The sequence below is a fragment of the Callospermophilus lateralis genome, chromosome 14, assembly GCF_048772815.1.
Source record: "Callospermophilus lateralis isolate mCalLat2 chromosome 14, mCalLat2.hap1, whole genome shotgun sequence".
Taxonomy (NCBI): domain Eukaryota; kingdom Metazoa; phylum Chordata; class Mammalia; order Rodentia; family Sciuridae; genus Callospermophilus; species Callospermophilus lateralis.
Genome location: NC_135318.1, coordinates 90707783 through 90730055, shown reverse-complemented (window position 1 = coordinate 90730055; position 22273 = coordinate 90707783). Strand labels below are relative to the sequence as shown.

General features: G+C 41.4%; 1 protein-coding gene across 1 annotated transcript in view; it reads left to right on the top strand.

The window, feature by feature from the left end:
- Acoxl (acyl-CoA oxidase like) overlaps nt 1–22273 on the top strand; it is a 286003-nt gene that overhangs the window by 154297 nt on the left and 109433 nt on the right. Inside the window, 1 exon segment of the mRNA XM_076833499.2 lies at nt 4699–4788. Coding sequence (XP_076689614.1) covers nt 4699–4788 — 90 coding nt within the window.

The following is a 22273-nucleotide window of genomic DNA, read 5'->3' as shown; positions in this document are numbered from 1 at the left end:
TATAAAAAAATGTAATCATTGCTCTAGTTGTAGAAAAATATTTGCCAAAATTCAACATCTCTTCACAACAAAAACTCAACAAATGAGTACAGAAAGAATGTATCAACACAATAAAGGCCATATGACAAACCCACAGTTAACATTACGCTGAATGGGAAAAGTTGAAAAGTTTTCATCTAAAATCTTCCAGGAAGCCCATTTTTACCACTTTCATTCAGCATAGCCTAGAAGCCTTAGCCAGAGCAATTGGCAAGACAAAGAAATAAAGGGCATGCAAATTGGGAAGAAGGAAGTTAAATTGTTCCTGTTTGTAGATGACATGTTCTTACATGTAGAAAATCCTTAAGACTTCACTAAAAAAACAAACAAAACAACCAACCAAACAAACAAACAAACAAAAAACTATTCAGTAGAGTTACAGGAGAAAAAATCAGCATACTAAACCAGTATCATTTCCATATGTTAAAAGTGAACTATCTGAAAAAGAAAATTTCATTTACAATAGTTTAAAAAATACCTAGAAATAAATTTAACCGAGGAGATGAAAAACTTCTATAATGAAAACTGTAAAACATTGATGAAAGCAATTGAGGAAGATTCCAAAAGATGGAGAGATATCTTGTGTTCTTGAGTTGAAAGAATTAATATTGATAAAATGATCATACTTCCCAAAGGGATCTACAGATTAAATACAATATGTATCAGAATTCCAACATCATTCTTGACAGAAATAGACAAAGCAATCTGAAATTTGTATGGAACCGCATAAAACCTTGACTAGTCAGAGCAATCTTAGCCAAAAGAAGTAATGCTGGATACATGTCAGTACAGGACTTGAAACTACATTGCAAATCTATAATGACCAAAACAGCAGGATTCTGACATAAAAACAGACATGGACCAGTGACTTGGAACAGAGAGTCCAGAAGTAAATCCACACACTTACAGCCAACTGATTTTCAACAAAGGTGCCAAAAACACACAGTTGAGAAAACACAATCTACTCAATAAATGATATTGGGAAAGCTGAGTGTTCACATTCAGAACAATAAAATTAGACCCTTATCTCTCACCATGTAAAAATTGGTTACAATTGATTAAAGACTTAAATACGAGACCCAAACCATAAATCTACAGGAAGAAAATGAGAAATACATTAATATTTTGATCCACAATGGCCTGCCAGGCTGTCCCTTCTCTGGGCTCGTTCTGCGGTGCTGGTTTGTAAACGCTTATGGAGGTCTCCTCTGACTGTATCTCCTGTTTTATGTCATGTCCTCCTCCTCCTGGAACAGTCTATGGCTCCCTTCCACTCAGAGCTGCTCAGTTGTTTCTGGTCCACCCCCTTCTTCCTCCTCAACCCTGTCAACTCCTGTTTCCATCTTGTACTTCCAATTTCTAACCTAAGCCCTTTTGTTGGGGTTATTCTTTCTTAGACAATCATTAACCTCTACACTGTGAGGTTGGATGCTGAATTATTATCTTTATTTTCCTTTTGTTTTTGTTTTCTGGGATTTTTTTTTGACACTGCTTATGTATTGTTATTTTAGAAATAATAATTTTTTAAAAAACTTCTTGTTTAATTAAAAAAAAAATGACAGCCTGGCATGGTGGCCCATACCTATAATCCCAGCAATTCAAGAGGCTGAGGCAGGAGGATCACAAGTTCAAGGGCAGCCTCAGCAACTTAGTGAGGCCCTAAGCAATATAGCAAGACCCTGTCTCAAATCAAAAAATAAAAAGGGCTGGGGATTTGGTTCAGTGCCTCTGGGTTTAATCCCTAGTACCTACCCCAAATGACAGATTCACACACACACACACACACACACACACACACACACACACACTTTTTATAGTCATTTGTCCTGAAAGAATGTGAGGCTCAGAATTAGAATTGAAGTCCCTCTGGAAGAAGGCTACAAATCCCCACTCAGGAGCTTCTCACAGTCTCGAGCTTCCTCTGAATTCATGCACACACTTACCCAAACCACAGAGTCCTGGACTTTCTGAGCCTGGTTAGTCTCTACAGGAGTCACCGCAGATGTCCCAGCATTTAGACCTCAGTGAGGCTGGGCCTTCTGGGCCTATTCTTTTTTGGGGAGAGGGGAATACCCAGGATCGGACCCAGGGATTCTTAACGACTGAGCCACCTCCCTAGTCCTTTTTATTTTTGATTTCTATTAGATCTCACCAAGGTGCTGAGGGCCTCCCCAAGTTGCTGAGGCTGGCTTTGAACTTGCAATCCTCCTGCCTCAGCACTCTGCTGGGATAACAGGCATGCACCACCATGCCTAGCTTTCTGGGCCTATTTTAAGGAAATTAGATGGTAAGCACATCCTTGGCCATTTCAGGAGATTGAAGCCACATGCCACCCACTGCCACTGCTGCCTTACACTTTGGTTTTCTCTGCTGTTTCATTTCCATTTACCTGAAAGCTCTCTGGGGGGTCTTCATCCTGTTGCCTCGGCTCCCAAGAGCCACAGAGTCCAGAATCTTCACCCAGTCTTTCTTGACCTTTCAATTAGTCAAGGGTTCACAGTGGAGCTCTGCTGAGGGGGGACAATAAACTCTGTGGCATTGAAGACCTGGTAGGAGGCACACTGTGCCCCAGGCTGCCAGGGCCCGTCCTCTGACAGCCTGTTGGTGGGGGCTCGTTCTGCCGTCCTTTGACTAGAGTGTTCCTCCGGTCATTTTGAAACCCTGGTCACCTGGTTTCCTGGGCAGTGTTAGATAGTATCCAGAAGAACCTGCTGCCCTTTCCTGCATGGGGGAACAGAGGAGCCAAACCCATTTTTTCTTCAACATTATGATGTTGGGGGTTAGCCGCTGTGATTCTTAATGTAACTACCACTTCTCAGCCCTGAGGTGTTGGACTTAGTGTTCCTCTTTTTTCCACGTGGGAACTTGAAAGACGATTCTAGAACATTCCAGCACCTCTTCTGAACCTCACTTTCTTCATCAGTAAACGGGGGGGTGACATCCTTTCACAGGGCTGCTTTGGGGACGGAGAGGAGGAGGTGAAGTGAATGAGTCCCCCACCCTGCAGTGGGACGTGAGGGGACTCTGGCCTTGGGGTGGGCACAGGAGGCAGGAGTATGGGCAGTTGGAACCTGATTTCTTGTGGTTTCCTGATGAGGAGAGGAGCCCGTGGTTGTGGAAGGAAGGTAGGGAGGGGGAGGTAGAGCTTCCCCAGGTTGGAGTCCTACTGATTATTGATAGAATCGGCTCAACCTCATGAACGCAATCAAGAATTCTGGTGGACTTCTGAAGACTCCTTTGCTTCTGTCACTACAGGGGCTTAACACTGTCCAGTTGTGATGCTGAGGGGCACAAAGGAAGGGCCAGGCCTTAGAGGGTTTTCCTCCTGGCAGGCAGCAGGGGCTGATCCTCACAGGTTTCCAGGGCCCTGAGGGCAGCAGGATCCTGGAAGTCCAGGCTTCCATGACTCCTGTGCCCATTTTTAGCAACCACGCAGGTCCCCCAGGCAGCAGGTCCCTGAGGTTCGGATATGTGAACTGCCCGGTGAGCACCCTTCTGTGACTTTCTGTGTCCTCTGGACAATTTTAATAGGACTGAAATTTGGCGTTCCCTACTCAGAGCCACTGTGCTACCTGCAGATAGGTGCTCCTGGGAAAAGTAACGGGACGGTCACTGCTGATCTTACTGACGGTGCTTTATTGTGGAAGCAGATCTGGGCATCGGGCAAGACTCTGGAGATTTTGTGGGGAAAACACCGAGCTAAAGGAGAGTGGGGAGGATGTGGAGGGGGTGGCCAGAGACAAGCGTGGCTTCCTTCACCGTTCACCTGGGCCTAACCCTGTGTTCTCTTGAGCGGCCAGTTCTTTATGTGAGGAAACACTCAACACTTTGAAAATGAGCAGTGGGCTGCTGCCATTGTAGTAAGGACCTCAGGAAGTTAAAAAAGAACAAACTTATGGGGCAGAATAGTTTAATGATGTCACCATGCAGAGTGGCAATTTAAGATTCTTATGTGGCCTCCCAAGAATTTTTGTAGGTCTATTTGCCAACTTTTAGAAAGTTGTATAAAGTCGCATGTTGGGGGTGCTATTTGCCTGTATATGGTAGGGTATAATCACTGATACCTTGCTATGTATTAGAATTCATAATATTTGGAAGAGAGAGTAATATCAATATATCTTATTGAGATTTTTTGGAAAAATATGACATGATAATTTTAAAATGTTTTTTACTATAGATGAAGACAATATGCAAAATAGTATTTGTGAATCAAAAGCTAATGTGATGGATCAAAATTCTTACAATGGTTATTATGATTAGAAAAAAATATGGCTATTTTATTACTTTCAACTTCCTGCATTTTTTCCCCCAAAGGAGATCAGTAGGTGGGGAAGAGCCCTTGAGGGGAGGAGCCCTTGGCTGTGGAGGGCAGGAAGGGGGGGAAGGTAGGGGAAGGGGACAAGGGGGAGGCAAGAGGAGAGGGAGAGAGGGAGGAAATGCTGGGGATGATGTTGGTCAAATCACGTTGTTTATATTTTGTGCATGTGCAAATGTGTGACAATGAATCCCACTGTTATGTAAAACTATAATGCACCAATAAAAATATGGAAAAATTAATTTTCTGCATTTTTTAATTTCAAAGAAAGTGTTAATCCTGTATAATGATGGGATTGCAAATTTAAAATGTGTTTCTTATTTTCTTTATTTCTTCTTCAATAGGGCTACATGATGGAAAACCGAATCTCAGACTTGAAGTGTGATGCAGATGTGTTTGTAACTTTCGAAGGCGACAATGTTGTCATGCTTCAGGTAAGGTTCAGGAAATGTTTATTCATTTTAAACAGCATAATTTTGAAGATCAAGAGTTGTCCAGAAATCTGTAGTGCTTCACGTGTTTTATCTTCATCTGATGTCTTTATTTAATTGGCAGGTGTTTTCCTGTTAGGTACTTGATGTTTGCAGTAGCTGAACTGTGGATTAAGTCATTGCTCTCAGCTTATCTTCAATGTTGAATTATATTTTTTGGTTTCAGAGAACTACTCGTATGTATTAAGTCAGATTTTTCTACTAAGAAGGCTCTTCCAAAGGAATATGGAAGCCCTCAAAGACGAACAGGAAAAGGACATAAGATATCAAATTGCAAAAAGAGAGGACTGAACAACCTCACTAGTGATGAAAGAAATGTATCTTAGGAAAAAATTGCAACACTGTTTTCTTTTCTCTATCATATTGACTCATCCTCAAAAGCATATTGAAGCCCCATTGTTGGTGAGGGCACAGGGGGTCTCCTTGCATGTTGCTATTGGGCTGGGTATAATTTTACTCCTGGGACTCCACCCTAAAGTAATAATCCTAAATACAGCAAGACTTTAGGTACATTCTCACCAGTACATTATTTATGACAGCAATAATGCTAGAATCCAAATTTTCAACAATAGCAAAGTGATTTTATGAATCATGTTCTGACCACTCAGTGGGGAGTTCTATAGCCTTTAAAATTGAACTGTTTGTAACAGAAATTAGAAACTTATGGTACATAAAATGATATAAAATAGTACATGGAATGTGATCAAAACTTTGTGTTTTTAAACAAGAAGAATGGGGACTTCTGGTCCACCAAGATGGACTAGCCCATTCCTCACATCTTCCCTCTCCACCATAAGGAGACCTGCACATAAAACAGCAAACCAGCAGGGAGACTGAAAGGGGAAAGGGAGACTGCAGGTTCCAGGATACTTCAGGATCTGAGGAATGGAGAGATAATAATCGATTTGGGTTTCCTTGTTGCCTCCCATATATCCCAGTCAGGGTACATACCTCCTGGATTTTTAATGAGTGTCAACAAAATATACTCCAAGAGGAAGCCTGCTCCCCCTAGCTGAAGGACCAGGAAGATGGAGGCCTACCAGAAAATCATGTTGGTCATATCCACTGGATATCAGTTAGATAGAAGAAAAAACCTAACTACTTTCCCAATCCTACCCTACCAACAATTTCAGCAGGTCCAGCTGGGAGCTGATCTTCTGTCTCACCCCTGACCCAAAAAAGTCAGCAGAACCAGGTAATAGCAATCCTGTTTCTCCACCCAGGGGTATTGGTGGGTTTGAGTAGGGAGCTAATCTTCCATCTTACTCTTGGTGGCAGCAGGAAATGCTCAGCCTCTCTGATCATGGAGTGTCAGCAGGACTTTCTGGTGAACCAAGTTTCTACATCCACCATTCAGGTGACATAAGGTGGAACTAGTCACCATTATGCTTCAACTGCCCACCCTGGTGTCAGGCAAGGTCCAGTGGGGAGCAGAGTCCCAACCTCTACCTGACTTCTTAGACTGAACCAGGAATAAGTAGGGGGTAGTTGACAGTTTAGATTCTCCCCCTCCCTGGTGGTAGTTGGCCCACCAAGGAGCTGACACCCCATACAATGCAGCAATAAGAATCCAAACGAGGTAGTGTGACCAGAGTTGGTGGACATTGTCATCTCTTCCCTCTCATCCCTCCCAGGCCCCCAAGGGGTCACATGAGAAGCTGAGCCACAATCTCACTTGGCATCAATAGAATGAAGTGATTTGCTTTCCCCTCTGGGCTTCAGCAGAAGCCTCTCTCCTCACCCAGCCTTAACAAGGCATAATGGGGTGGTGGGAGATGGCGGTAACTGGCATTCTGACTCCTCCCTCCCACCCACCTGTATCATCAGGGCCAAGTGTGGGCTGAATTGTCGGCCACATGCAGACAGGGCGAGTCTTTGCTCTGCTTTTGCCAGGGCGCTGTTGGAGAGACCCAGTGGAAAGATGGACACTCTACTAACCCAAGATTGAATAAAATTTCATAATGCAATATACAAAGAGCCTGAGGCAATTTTAAAAACTCACCTGTCATTATAAATAATCAGGAAATTTACAACTTAAATGAGAAAACCAACAGATACTGACATGGAGAAAAAATCAGATCTTGGGAATTATATGACAAGAATTTTAAAGTCCCCATGATAGAAGTGCTCAGGTGATAATAACATATGCATCTGAAACAAATAGAAACGACAGAAAAACAGGATAGTTGAAAGGGGGGCCAAATACAAATTATAGAATTGAAAAATAAAATAACTGAAATAATAAGTTTGCAGAATGACCCCAGAAATAGAGTGGAGAAGACAGAATGGAATCCATGAACTTGAGGGAAGATCAATAGAATTTACCCAATCCAAATAACAGAGAATTTAGAAATGAACAGGATCTTAGGGACCTGTATAACAATAGCAAAAGAACTAGCATTTGGTGGTTCCATTCTCAGTTTTTTGAGGTTTCTCCATACTGCTTTCCAAAGCAATTGTACCAATTTGCAGTCCCACCAGCAATGTTTAAGTGTACCTTTTCCCCCATATCCTCACCAACATTTATTATTATTTGTATTCTTTATAATCATCATTCTGACTGGAGTGAGATAAAAATCCCAGTATAGTTTCAATTTGCATTTCCCTGATTGCTAAAGAAGTTAAACAATTTTTTTTCATATATTTGTTGGCCATTTGTATTTCTTCTTTTCAGAAATATCTGTTTAAATATTTTACCCAATTAGTGATTGGATTTTCTGTGTTTTTTGTTTGTTTGTTTGTTGTTAAAGTTTTTGAGTTCTTTATATGTTCTGAATATCAATCCTCTGTCAGAAGAGTAGCTGACAAAACTTTCTCCTATTCTCTAGGCTCTTTTCCACACTCTTAGTTGTTTTCTTTGTGTTGCAGAAGCTTTTTGATTTTATGCCATTCCACTAGCTCTCCCACTCCTTGGTATTTATCCAAAAGAACTAAAATCAGCACACTACAATGATACATGTATATCAGGGTTTATGGTAATGCAATAGTCAAGTTATGGAACCAGCCTCGATGCCTGTCCACAGACAAATGGGCAAAGAAAATATAGACTATATGTACAATGAAGTTTTATTCAGCCATAAAGAGGAATGAAATTAATCATTTTCAGGTAAATAGATGGAACTAGAAAACATCAAACTAAGTGAAATAAGCCAGCTTCAGAAAGTCAAAAGTCAAATATTTTGTTTCATATGTGGAAACTGGAGAGAAAGAGAGAAAAAGAGAGAGAAAGAGAGAATTTTAAAATGGGAATCTCATGAAAATAGAAGAGAAATCAATAAAGTAAAGGAAGAGGATCAAGAAGGAAGGAGGAGGGGCTGGATTAGCTCAGTGGTAGAGCACAAGGCCCTGGGTTCGATCCTTAGCACCACATAAAGATAAATAAATAAAAATAAAGTTTTTTTTTAAAGAAAGAGGATGGAGGAGTATTGGGGAATGAAACTTCCAAATGATGCTATATCTGTGTATGAGCACACTATAATGGATCCATATATAAATATACACTACCTAAAATAATAGAAGAGAAATCAGTAGAGTATAGGAAGCAGATCTGGAGGAAGAAAGAGGGATGGGAAAGGGAAGGCACTGGGGAAGGAGATTGATTGAGTTATGTGCATGTATGAATCACACTGTTATGGATAAGAATAATGCACCAATAAAAAAGAGAACTAGTGCTTGTAGCATCGATCTCAGGGAGGAAAGAAAGACCAAGAATGAACAAGAACTCAAGGAAATAAAGGCCTAAAACATCCCAAATTTGTTGAAATATATACAACTGCAGAACCAAGCAATAAATGGACCCCAAAAAGATCATAATTAAACTCATTTAAACTCAAAACCAAAGTTTGAGTTTCTATCCAAAAGTAGATAAAAAGAAATGATGCATTATAGGGGACACCAATTCAAGTGGCAGCAGATTTCTCATATGAAACCATGGAGGCCAGAAGAAAGTGGCACAACATTCTCAATTACTGCCCAAAAAAACCAAACAAACAAAAAAAAAACCATCAATGAAAAATTCTGTATGATGAATGTATATTTCAAGATTGAAGAAGAGATGAAGACATTGTCAGATTAAGGAATGCAAAGAGAATTTGTTGCTGGCAAATCTGCTCTTAAAAATGTAGCTAATGGAGCAAAGCATGTACCTCTGTGGTAGAATGATTACCTAGCACAAGACAGGCCCTGAGTTCCAGCACCACACACACACACACACACACACACACACACACACACACAGTAGTCAAAGAAAGTTCTCTAGAGAAAAAAAGGAAATGATAATGGAAGAAGGCTTAGAACTTCCAAAAGAATAGAAGAGCAGTGAAATGGATAGGGGTAAATATAATATTCTGTCCCTTCTTGTGATTAGGTTTATAAATTATATTTGATGTTTGAGAAAATAATAATAACACCTTTTGATATACTGTTCAATGTATATAGAGAAAATACTTCTGAAAATCATATTTTAAAAGTCAGAGTGTAAAGAACCCTAAGTGGAAGTAAAACTTCTGAGGGGAAAACAGAATGTAACCAATGATTAGAGACTTCAACATATCACTCTCAGCAGCTGACAGAACTACCAGATAGAAAATCAGAAAAGAGGTGGACAAACTGAACACATTTGAGCAACAGGACTTAATTAACATGGACAGAACAGTTCACCTAACAAGAGCAGAATGGGTGTTTTGCAAGCACTCAAGGAGCATTCACCAAGATAAACTATATCCTGAGCTATGAAATAAACCTTAAAAAATTTAAAAAAATGATATGGAATATATTTTCTGACCATAATAGAATGAAACTAAACTTAATAACCAAAAGATAAAAGAAATGTTTCCAAATACATAGAAATGAAGCAACACATTTTTAAAAATCCTGAGGTCAAAAAGAAAGTCTCAAAGAAACTTTAAAAATACATATAAGTGAGTAAAAATTGTGACACAACATATCAAAATATGTGGGATACAGATAAAGCTGCATTGAGAGGGAAGTTCATAGCACCAAAGGCTTACTTTAGAAAATAGGAAAGGTCTCAAGCCAGTCATCTGAGCTTCTACTTCAAGAAAATAGTGAATAAAGAACAAAATAAGTACAAACTAAGAGCATGAAAGGGTATAATAAAGATATGGGCACAGATCCATGAAATTGGAAGCAGGGGACTAGTAGAGAAAATGTATGAAACAAAACAGGTTCTTTCAGAGGAAAAAAAATCAATAGAGTTGATAGCACTCTAAAAAGAATGGTAAAGATAAAAAGTTTCAAATCACCAATATCAGAAGTATAATAGTGTATATTGTTAGATTTCATATAGTCATTAAAAGAATAATGAGAGAATATTAGACAGTAACATTTGTAAATTTGATAACTTAGAAGAAATGGACTGAGATCCCTCAAAAGCCACTAACCACTCAAACTTAACAATGTGGAAATCAGCAACCTGAACAGGTCTGTAATATTAAAGTAATTCAATTTTAATAATAACAGAAAAGCTCCTGAAGAAATCCTCAGACCTAGGTTTAGTTGGACAATTCTAGCAAACATTTAAGATATTTTAAACAATCTCCTCCAGAAAATAGGAAAGAACACTTCTGAGCTCATTTTAGGGGCCGGGATTGCCCTGATCCTAAAACTAGACAAAGACAGTACGAAAAAGGCAAAACTATATACCAATATCTCTCATGAACTTAGATACAAAAATCCTCAACAACACATTAGCAAGTTGAATCTGGCAGTGTATAAAATGAAATATATACACTATAACCTGGGAAAATTTATTTCTGGTATGCAAGGTTGCCTCAATAAATGCAATTTATTCTATCAATAGATTAAAAAATATGATAGCTCTATACAGAAAAAAATTGACAAAACCCCAACAATCTTTCATGATTAAAAACTCTTAGTAAACTAGGAAGCAAGGGAATTTCCTCAACCTAATAAAATTATGTATAAAACTTATAACTAATATCATGGTTAGTAGTAGAACACTGAATAATTTACTTCCAAAGTCAGGAAAAAGGCTCAAAGTTGACTATTACCATTGTCATTCAACATAGTGCTGGAAGTCTTAGTTGCAATAAGGCAGGAAAAATAAAATACGAAATTAGAAAGGAAGAAAAATTTTTAAAAATCCCTATTAGCCAATTACACAGTTGTCTACATGGAAAATCCCAAAGAATGTTCAAAAAGACTACCAGAACCTTCTGAGTTCAGCAAGATTCAGAATAAAGATTGATATACAAAAATCAATTGCTTTTCTATATACTAAACATGAACATATGGAAAATGAAATTTAAAATACAATACCATTTACAATTGTTCCAAAGAAAATGAAATGCCTAAGTATAAATCTGACACAACAAGTATAAAATTTATATGCTGAAAATCACAACACCTGTTAAAAGATGTCAAAGAAGACCTAAATAGATGGAGAGACACACTGTGTTCATGGATTAGAAAACTCTGCATGGGAAAGATGTCAGTACTCTTTATATCTACAGATTTAATGTAATTTCTGTCAAAATTACAAAATAAGACTATTGTGGACAAGTTTATTCTAAAATTTACATGGAAAAGCACAAGACCTAAAATAGCTAAAATAAAATTCTGAAAAATAAGAATCAAGTAAGATGAACTACTCTATCAAACATTGAGACTCATTAGATAACTATAGTAATTCATATGGTATATGGTGAAGAGATAAACAGATAAATGGAAGAGAAATTTCTGGGCCCCCATAAATGGGCCCATAAAAATGGGACTTATTGATTTTTTAAAATGACAGAAGCAATTCAATAGAAGAAAGACAGTATTTTCAACAAGTAATACTGAATTAATTGGATACCCTGGGACAATAAAATGAACCTCAATCTAAGTCTCACACGTTATTAAAAATTAACTCAAAATGGAATTATTGACTTAAATGTAACTTGTGAAATTATAGAACTTTTTAAAAAAAAATGTAGAAAAGAATTCTTGAGACCAGGAGCTAAATAAAAAGCTATTTTAAACCTGACATTGGAAATATAGTTCATAACTAGAAAAATTGATAACTAGAAAAACTGAAATTCACAAAACTTAAACTTTTGTCCTATGAAAGAGTCTACGATCTTTCTATTGTTGAATTTTGAGAGTTCTTTATATATGCTAGACCCAAGTCCTCTATTGGACATGTCATTGGCAAATACGTTCTCCCTGCCTTGCTTTTCTTTGATTAATTTCTGGAGAGTCGAAAGCATGGAATACAATTGATTGATGAATTCAGGGGGATGTAGCTGGAGGTAAAGCTATTTCTCTTGGCCTTTATCTGAAGAGATGTTGGACCCAGGAACTGCCTGATAGCAGGTCTGCAGTTTGCCACATCTGAGCACCTGACTACAGGAAGTGCATCTGCCACAGCTCCCGACACCTGCTGTGGGTAGAACACTCAAGCCTAGGGAGGGCTTGGGCACCTTGAGACCAAGATCCCTAAGTGCATTCACTTAGAGATGGGGGGTAAATCAGCTTGTTGCTTGTCATTGTGGACACACACTGTGTGCCCTGCTGTGCTCCCAAAGTTTTCAAGCCACCTGGCATCCAGAATCAATGCCAGTACCATGGCAGGGCTGTACCATGCCACAGCCTGCACCATTCCGCTGCCCTTATTCTTATGTATTGGGATCCTCCCACCCTAGAGAGGCTGCCGTCCTCTGTCCTGGATTCTGCTTTGGCTCTCCTAGCTGAAGTCAAGAGGGGAACATGAGGAGACTAAAGGCAGAAAATAGTGAGTGAGTTTCACAGTATTCTGCTATTACCTACAGGGCTTGCACATCTTACCCTGAAGTGAAACTCTTGCAATCCTAGAGCTCCTAACGATGTTGGGGCTGCTGGTCCAAGACGGGGAAGATGTGTTTTCCATTTCCTGCAGGCTTTCTTTTAAGCCAAATGGAAGGTTTTCTGACCCTTTCATTATTTCCCAGGGCAGAGGCTGTAAGCCTTTGGTGAAATTTAATTACATCCTCCACCAAATCCAATTATGACCTACACCCATGAAATCCCATTATAAATTTATTTTGCTTCATTAGAGATACATCAAGACAGCTCCCCTCCTAATCCTTTCTGGCAGATCTCCTAAAGAATGTTACTCAGAGGCTTTGCATATATTGTTCATCACCCTGCAGTGCACATACACAAAAATGCAAATGACCTACTGTTAACTTACTTAATGACCAAGCAGGGGCACCTTCTTGCTGCCTGGTCAGAGTGCTTGTGTTGTAGACTTCTGTCTCAGAGCTGCTGATATCAAGTATGTGTGCTTCCTGGCTGGAAGCTTGGCAGAGGTGCTACTAAGCCTGACGTCCTGAAAGCAAAGAGTATTTCTCCAAGCAAGTGAGCGCTGGGTCATTCTAGTGCCAGATATAACAGGCAGCCATGAGAACAAAACCTCTTGTGTTTTTTCCATGTTTAAAACTCCAGATCTTAGACTCAGCCAAGATGTAGTGTTAGGACAGGCCTTGATGCAGGGGCTGATTAGGCCAGCCTTCCTTGCTGGCCTGAGCTGTGCTGTGCAGCAGGCCCACAGAAGCCATCAAGTAGTAGTGGGGTGTTAGCCATTGATCTTTTGTAGTTTCATTTAAACTTAAACTGAAGGGGAGGGGGGCGAAAAAACGATCAAGTTGTTATCAGATTTTCTATAAGAAAGCAGATTATATAGGGATTTTAAAACCCTGAGGGTATTTTCCTAAAGATATTCAGAGAATGAACAATCAATCATCATCAGATACATTTTTTTTTCTTATTTGCGATGTTTACAATGAAAAAATTCTAACAAATTTCAAGAGAAAAGTTGGGCGACTAGTATAACAGTGCAACAAAAAGTTGGGAGGCTAGTACCATCAAAATCTGGGCCCACCTGTTTTCATCACAGGTCAACAGTGTTGTCATATTAAAATTTCTACTTTCTTACCATCTATGCACAAGTGTGAGTGTGAGTGTGGGTGTGGGTGTGTGGGCATGTGCGTGTACATGCATCCACAAAGCCATTTAGAAGTGTCTTGTAGACATCAAGACACTTCATCCCTAACAATTTTAACATTTGTATTCTAAAATTAAGGGCCTTTTCTTATAAAACATCATCACACTTAAAAATGAACAGTAATTCCATACGATCTAATAAATTCATCAGACTTGGCGAATCATCAACAGCATGAAAAAGAAAGTGCCAAATGGACAAAGAGAACAACTGGAACTAGAGGAAGAAAAGCAGCTGCACGAATTACTACCTGTAGAGACGTGAGATGCTATTGAACAAGAACAGCCTGCTATGAAAAAGGGCATTCAGAGAATCCTAAAATTCCTTGCAAATTAGAAGCACACAATTGCAAAACAGACACAGACAAAAACAAAATCTAATCTGAGGGTTAAAGGACCAATTTGAGATAAGTTCCCAATTTGAAGACCAGGAAGAACAAGGGAAAAGGAATGAAAGGGCAAGAGATATGAATGATGGGTCCAGGGGATCTGTGACATTCATGAGAGAGGGAGCCAAGAATATAGCCAGGCAGGCAAAACCAGAGATCTAAATAAAGAGTTTCCCAGATCTGAAGACAGGCACAAGCCTCAGGCATGGTGGAACCCACTGGAAAAGATCAGAGCCTTCAAAGAGCCTGGCGAATTTTATAACATCTAGTAAGGACAAAGAAGGGCCCCAAGCCTCAGGCCAAGACCATGTTAGATCACTTACTTAAAAGGGAGAGTCAGATTGACCTCGGGCCTCCCAGCAGCAGTATCAAGGATGCATGGCCCTTCTCAGCTCAATGTACCCTGGGGATTTTGTTCAAGTTCAGATTTTGGGGTGGGGAACTGTGCGTTGCCAGCAAGCACCTCAGTGATGCCCCATGACTGCTGGCCTGTGGACCACACTTTGGAGACAAGGGTCTGGAGTAACATTTAGAGTCCTGAGGGAAGTTGTATCAAATGCAAAATTTCATAGCTGGTGGAATTACCAGTGAAATATGAGGCAAAATAAAGACAGATTTTCAAATGCTCAAGAAGTTTACCTGCCATGAATTTGCTGAAAAAATATTACTTGTGAAAGAATTGCGGAAAAGCAGAAAAGGAAATAAGAGTTTACATATTTATTTGAAATTGTTGTATTTTCATTAATATATAATTGTACATATTAAAGGACTTCAGTATGATATTTCAATATATGCATACAGCATGCACTGATCAAATCCAGCTTCCCTTTATCCACCCACCTTCCCAACCTCTAGTAATCACTTTTCTACATTCTTATCACCTTTTTTTTTTTTTTTTTTAGCTTCTATGTATGAGACAGAATGTGTACCATTTACCTTTCTGTGTCTGGCTTATTTCATTGAATATAATGCTCTTCAGTACCATCCATTTTGTTACAAATGATAGTTTTCATCTTCTTTAATGATGAAAATTATTCCTGTATATGTGTATGTGTGTGTGTGTGTGTGTGTGCGCGCTTGCACACTCAGATACACAACCCATTTATCCATTGATGGGCACATAGATTGATTCCATATTTTAGTTATGAACAGTGCAGTAATAAGTATGGGTGTACAGTTATGTTTTTGGTATGCTGATTTCATGTTTTTTGGATATATACCCAGAAGAGGGACATTGGATCATATGGTAGATACATTCTTAATCTTTTAAAGAACCTTCGTGCTGTTCTCTGTAGTGGGTGAACTAATTTACATTCTCACTAACAGTGTGAGAGAATTCTGTTTTCTCCATATCCATATATTTTTAAAAATTTTTTGATAGCAGCCATTCTAGCTGGGTGAGATGGTATCTCACGGCAGTTTTGATTTGCATTCCTGGTGGCTCATGATATTGAGCATTTTTCATGTATTTGCTGGCCATTTTTATTTCTTCCTTTGAGAAGTGTTTATTCAAATGTTTTGCCCATTTTTAATCATGGTTATTACTCCGTGTTCTGATGAATAGAAATCATTTTCTCTGGCTCTATAGGTTGTTTCTACACTTTGTTGGCTGTTACTTTCGCTGCACAGAAGGTATCTAATTTGATGTAATCCCATTTCTCTATTTTTCCTTTTGATTCCTGTGCTCTTAGGGTTACATTAAAAAAATATCATTGCCTATACCAATGTCTTGAAGTCTTTCCCCTATGTTTTCTTATAGTAGTTTTAGGACCTGTAGTTAGGTTTTTGATCCATTTTATGTTGATTTTTATACAGAGTGAGAGATGGGGGTCAAATTATCTCTGTAGATGATATTGTTCTATACATAAAAAAACTAAAGTCTCCACCCAAAGATTATTAGAATTAATAAATGAATTCAGCAAAGCTGCAGTACATACAAAATAACGAGATTGCTGAGAAAGAAATCTTGAAAGCAATTTCATTCACAATATGAAAATTCCAAAACACTGATGAAAGAAAATGAAGAAGAAACACACAGAAAAGAAAAAACTTCCCATATTCATGGATTAGAAAAATTAATATTGTGAAAATGTCCATGCTCTTCAAAAAAATTCACAGACTCAGTGAAATCTGCATCAAAATACCAATAAAGTTTTTAACAGAACTAGAAAAAAAACACAATGCTTCAATTCATATGGAAGCACAGGCCAAGCCACCGTGAAGAAAAGCGCAAAGGTGAAGGCACCACAGCACCTGAGGTCAGCACATCCACAGAGCACAGCAGCTAAAGCAGCGTGAGGATGGGATATAAATGACACACAGGCCCTGGAACAGCATAGAGATACCAAAATAACCCCCACATCTTCAGCCAACTGATCCTCAGCAAAGGTGGCCAAACCAGACCCTGGAGAAGGGACAGTCTCTTTGATAAATGGCGCTGGGAAAACTGGACGTCCATGTGCAGAAGGAATGAAGAATTTAAGAGACAATAAACTTTCTGGAGCTGACCCAAGAAGAGTCTGCATAAAGAAACACCTGGATGGTGGGCACAGGGCAGCAGAAAACTGTTAGTCCAAATTAGACCCGGAAGGCTCAGAGGTCAGGAGCATGGCCTGAGGAGGAAGTGGTCTCCATTCAGCACTTAGCATGATTAGGAAACAGGAAGATGGTGGTGGGGTGATGGAAAAAGTGCATGTCTCTTCTTGAAGTAAAAGAAAGAAAAGCCCACCAGGACTCCAGGAAAAACAGAAGCTCTCAAAAACAGCTGCTCCACCATGTGACCCAGCTGTCCCACTCCTTGGTCTATACCCAGAGGACTTAAAAACAACATACTACAGGGACACAGCCACACCAATGTTTATAGCAGCACAACTCACAATAGCTAAACTGTGGAACCAACCTAGATACTCTTCAATAAATAAAGAAACTGTGGTATGTATACTCAATGGAATATTACTTAGCAATAAAAGAGAATAAAATTATGGCATTTGCAGGTAAATGGATGGAGTTAGAGAATATTATGCTAGGCAAAGTAAACCAATCCCAAAAAACCAAAGGTCAAATGATTTCTCTGATAAATGGATGCTCATCCATAATGGGGTGGGGGGGTATGGGATGAATGGGACAAAGGGGAGGTGGGAAGGGGACATGGGGTAGGAAAGATGGTGGAATGAGACAGACATCATCGCCCTAGGTACATGTATGATTGCGTGAATGGTATAACCCTACTTTGGGTACAACCAGAAGTCAAAAATTGTGCTCCATTTGTGTACAATGAATCGAATAGCACTGTCATGTATAACTGATTAGAACAAATAAATAAATTTTAAAAAACCCAACTGCTCCAACCACAGAGCAAACTAAAACAGGGTGCAAGAACCTTGACCCTCTGCTTCTTCTAGGAGAACAATTACTGAAAACTGGAAGGGGTGCTGGAGGCAAGGGGTTGGCCGGGACACTTTTTACTTGTGACCCACCATTTAATTTGGTTTTGAATTTTTAAAATCAGTGGATTTGAAGCCATTAAAACATAGCTTCTTTCTTAATATGAAGTAGGGGAGGGAGAAGAAATGAAGAGTAACAAAGAAGGGAAATCCTGTCCCAGAGGACAAAGTAATGCCACACACATACACCACACACACCACACAACACACACGTACACACAAGACACACACAAACACACACACACCACACCACACACACACACACCACACCACACACACACAACACACACACACTCACACTTGTCTTCCAGTCTAAGCACTCCACCACTGGGGAGTGCCAAAGTCCTCCCCTGACAAGCAGGACACTGGCACCTAAAATGAGCCCCAGGATCAGTCTGGTCATGGCAATAAGTGAGGCAGGACCTTGAGCTGGAGGACTCAGGTTTCCTCTGCATCAGGAAGGGCCTGCACAGCAGTTCAGAGAGGACATTCTCCGCAGCCCTCTGGCTGCAGGTGAGCCTCAGTGATCAGCAGGTGGAGATGTTGAGATGCCAGAGGGAAGACGTGCAGGTGCCTGGGACACCAGAGGTGAATGAGGGTCAGGGCACCCAGATGCCTGGCCAGGGAGCCTGCTCAGCTCCTCAGGGCGGAGCTCCAGAGGGCCATGGGGCTGGGGGACAGCTCTGCACCCTGGAAGATCAGCAACCTCCCTCGTCCTCAGGCCTTCTGGAGGCCCGAGGACCTGCCTGAGCCAGCAGAGCCAGGGAAGAGTTCAAGGGACCTTCCCTAGGACCTGGAAGTGACACCTGAAGTACCTGTAGTAATAGCGGAAAAAAATTAGGCGGAGGCCAGGGGTATGTGAAATGAGGCTCAAGGGCAGACAGAGCCCTGGTTGATGATGGGGTTGATGCAGGGCAGGGAGGGGGACAGCGCGGCCACAAGCAGTAGGGACTGGGGTCTAGCTATCCGAAAGCGGCAGTGCCCAGCCAGGGCAGAGGCATTACAAACGTGGGAAGAGGGGGCTTGAAAATCTGTTTGGGGGAGAGAATTGATTGAAAGCATTTCTAAAATGTGAACATTCAATTTGGGAATTTGGGTGGACTTTGGGATTGTCTTTAAAAAGCTGACCAAGGTGGTTTGAGCAAACATTCTGTTTTTCTGAATCCATTGACCCCTATGCAGAGCTGACACTAAGTTTTTTCAAAACCAGATGTGGCTGCATCTAAATATTTAAAGCTCCCTTCAGGGCCTCCGTGTGTGAGCTTTCGGAAAAAGGGAGCCTTCTGAATCTGGGCCACTTGTTTATCTTTACTTCTCCTAGCTTCTCAGAGCGATGCCTTCCTTTTCTGTACAAATTCTGAGTTTGGCCACGAGATTAAATGAGATTGCATTGCTGTGCAAACTGGCAAACATGAGTTCTTGACAAAAATGCATTAATTGTGTGTTTTAATTCTGATGCTGATCTAAGCCGAAATAGTCTAAAAGGGGGTTTTCATTGGGATAAGAGCCATGTAACCAGGACCTCAGAGGGGCTTCTAGCCTTGGACTTTGTACAGTTGTCCCCCTTTATCCAAGGGGCTGCCTTCCAAGACCCCCAGCTGGTGCCTGAACCACGCGCAGTGCTGATCCTGGGTATACTGCTTGTTCCTCTATGTACACACCTATGAGAAAGCTTCATTTATATGTTAGGCCCAGTAACAACAATAATAATAACTAAAAATAATAAAATGATAGAAATATACTTTAATAGAAGTTATTTAATTGGGATGGTTTATTACTAGAATTTTCCATCTGATGCTTTTGGACCATAGCTCACCACGGGGAACTGAAGCTTGGGAAGTGAGACTGTGGATAAGGGGGACTATGTATCTATAAGCTGTTGGCACCAAATAACATCAACTTGATGGCCTGGAGCCGATGATGGGGAAAATGTAGATTTTGTAGAACCATAAAAAAGTGTGCCCAGTGAAGGGCACTGGATAATAGGATGTGCTGCTGGAGGGTGGGTGGCAAGGCCACGGAGAGGAGTGGTGGAGGGAGGGAGTCCTGTCCCCAGCACAGAGCCAGCACCACCCCAGAGACCCGCGCAGAGCAGGCTGGGCCTGGTGTGGGAGCAGCCTGCCATCCGCTATTAGGTCTGTTAATCTGAATCTCACTTGGTTTGTTGTTTCACTTGTATTTAATTTCATAGTTTATAGTTGAACAAGAGTTATAAACACAAGGTGTTTATATCTGGTTTTGTATTTGAACATGTTTAAGTAACATTAATTTGAAACAACTTCAGTCAACACGGGGGAGGGTTTTCCTCCCTGGGGAGGGCTTTCTGAGTTACTCAAGTTGCAGAAAACTTCATAGGATTTATTTTTTAATGTGTTCCTCATTGCCATTTATTTATTTTGTTGTAGATTTAAAATTTTAGTTACTTTTTCTTTTCAATAAAAACTTTTTTTTTTTTTTAAAGTGCTCTAGGAACATCTATTCCAACTGCCCTGAGCCGTTGGATGGTGTTGTGATCATGGCCAGGGCCTGGGAGTCAGGAGGGGACTGACACTTCATGCACCCCAGGGAACTTGCTGGAAGTGAGGGAGAGTGGGGAGGGAAGGAGCAGGGGGGAGGGGGGGGTAGGGTGGGGGTTGGGAAACCACCTGCGCACATCAGTCTTGGGATTCGGTGGGGACCTGTTGTCAGTGTGTGACGTTCCAGTAACATGGATGAAACCACCAGAACACCTGTGGTCCTCCGTGGCCCTCCATGGTGACCCCAGTCAAGCTCGATGGCCCATCTGTCCTTCAGGCCCAAGCTTCTTTTCAGAGGTCAACTCCACCGAAGTGACCCTGGAGTGCTTTTTGGATCTGGGTCTCCGAGTAGATGCTGCAAGCCCTGAGGAAAGACAGGGCTTCAGGGAAGACCTTGGGGGGTGGGCAGTGCCTACACTGTGTAGGAGGCTGGGTGAGGGCCACACATTTTCCATGTCTTTGGTGGGAAGTTGGAGGGTAGCTGTGCTCTGGAGCAGCCCCTGTGCCGGGCTCGGGCCATTCATCAGGGTAGGCGATGGCAAGGGGCAGGGCTGGGGCAAGGGCTCACTCCAGGCTTCTCTTAGCGGCTGTATGGGACCTTGGAAGAGGCCCACACCAGGGCCACCGAATCACTTGCCTCCAGGGCTAGGCAGGGCCCTGGATTACTGTCGCAGTCCTGGGAGGCTCAGAGAACGGAGGGTACCTGAACAAACAGAGGGTCCTCACCCCCTCCAGCTCCACCAGCAGCTGCCTTGAGGGAAATGGGTTCAGATTCCCAGAATTTCCATTTTTCCAAGAGAAGGCGAGCACACTATTTTTAATGGGAAATAGCTAAGGGTCCAGGGGGAGCCTGGAGATCAAACAAAACTCATCTGTGGGGAGGGATGAGTCTCGCACACAGTAGGTACATGCCCTTTACCGCCTGCTAACTCTTCTCAGTGTTCCTACTCTGGACAACTTGGCCCTAGAAGCCTGTGGAGGGTTTGGTGCCCCCTGGGGAGAGGCGAGGACCACGAGTGGCCTCACAGGTTCCCATCCTTCCTCAGGTCCAGGGCACGCATGGGGGATTGCTTCTGATAACTGGCGGTCCCCAGGCTGGTCCCTCCAGGAGGCCGCAGAGGCGCTGGAGGAAGGACGTGGGGTCACCCTCACTGTCTAAACCTGAGGTCCCAGGCGAGGCTAGCCTCTGAGGGCAACAGCCTGCACCTGCAAGATGGGGGCATCATTGCGCCTCACAGGGTTACAGTGATTATTACCCAAAGTTTGCTCCTTGTTCCTGATGCCACAAGGACATGTGACAGGGGTTCGCTTGATACTTTGACTATATGCCTATGGCTTTGAAACTTATATATTTTTTTTCTTTTTCCCAAACCTCCTCTCTGATCTTCTTTTCCCTAAACTTTTCCTTCCTGATCTCCTCCCTGATCTTCTCTGTTATTCTTTTCTCTAAAATTCTCCTCCCTGATCTTCATTTCCTTGATCTTCTCCCCCCTAATCTTATTTTCTCTGAATCACCTCTGTAAAAGCCCCTGTTCCTGCTGATGGGCAGAATCACAGGCTTTGGGACAGGAGTCCCCTGCGTTTCTCCTTTGCTGGCAAATCAATAAACCTTCTTTTTCCTTTTTCTCAAAACCTGTCTTCATTACTGGATTGGCATCAGTTACGGACGCAGTTTTAAGAAAAAGGCAAAGAACTTTTCTTGCTTTGCTAGCAAAGGAGAACCACAGGGTGCTCCTGCCCCAGAGGCTATGATTCTGCCCTTCCATCAGGGGGAGCAGGGGGCTTTAAAAGAGGTGACTCAAAGGCTACATTCCAGTGTTTTCTGTTGGAGTGTAATTCACTTGTTAATTTGGGAGAGAGTCATTTCTGAGATTTCTGGTGCCATCCCTGAATTACTTCTGTTCCTGCGGTGAGTGTGTGCTCAAGGACAGATAACTCTGCCTAGGATGGAGAAGAAAGCTGATCCTGTTTTTTCCTGAAATCAGGGAGTGAAAGATAGGGAGGGAGGGAGAGAGAGAAGAAGAGAAAGAAACGTGACCATTTTAAAAATAAGTCGCAGTGGCAGAGCAGCGAGGGC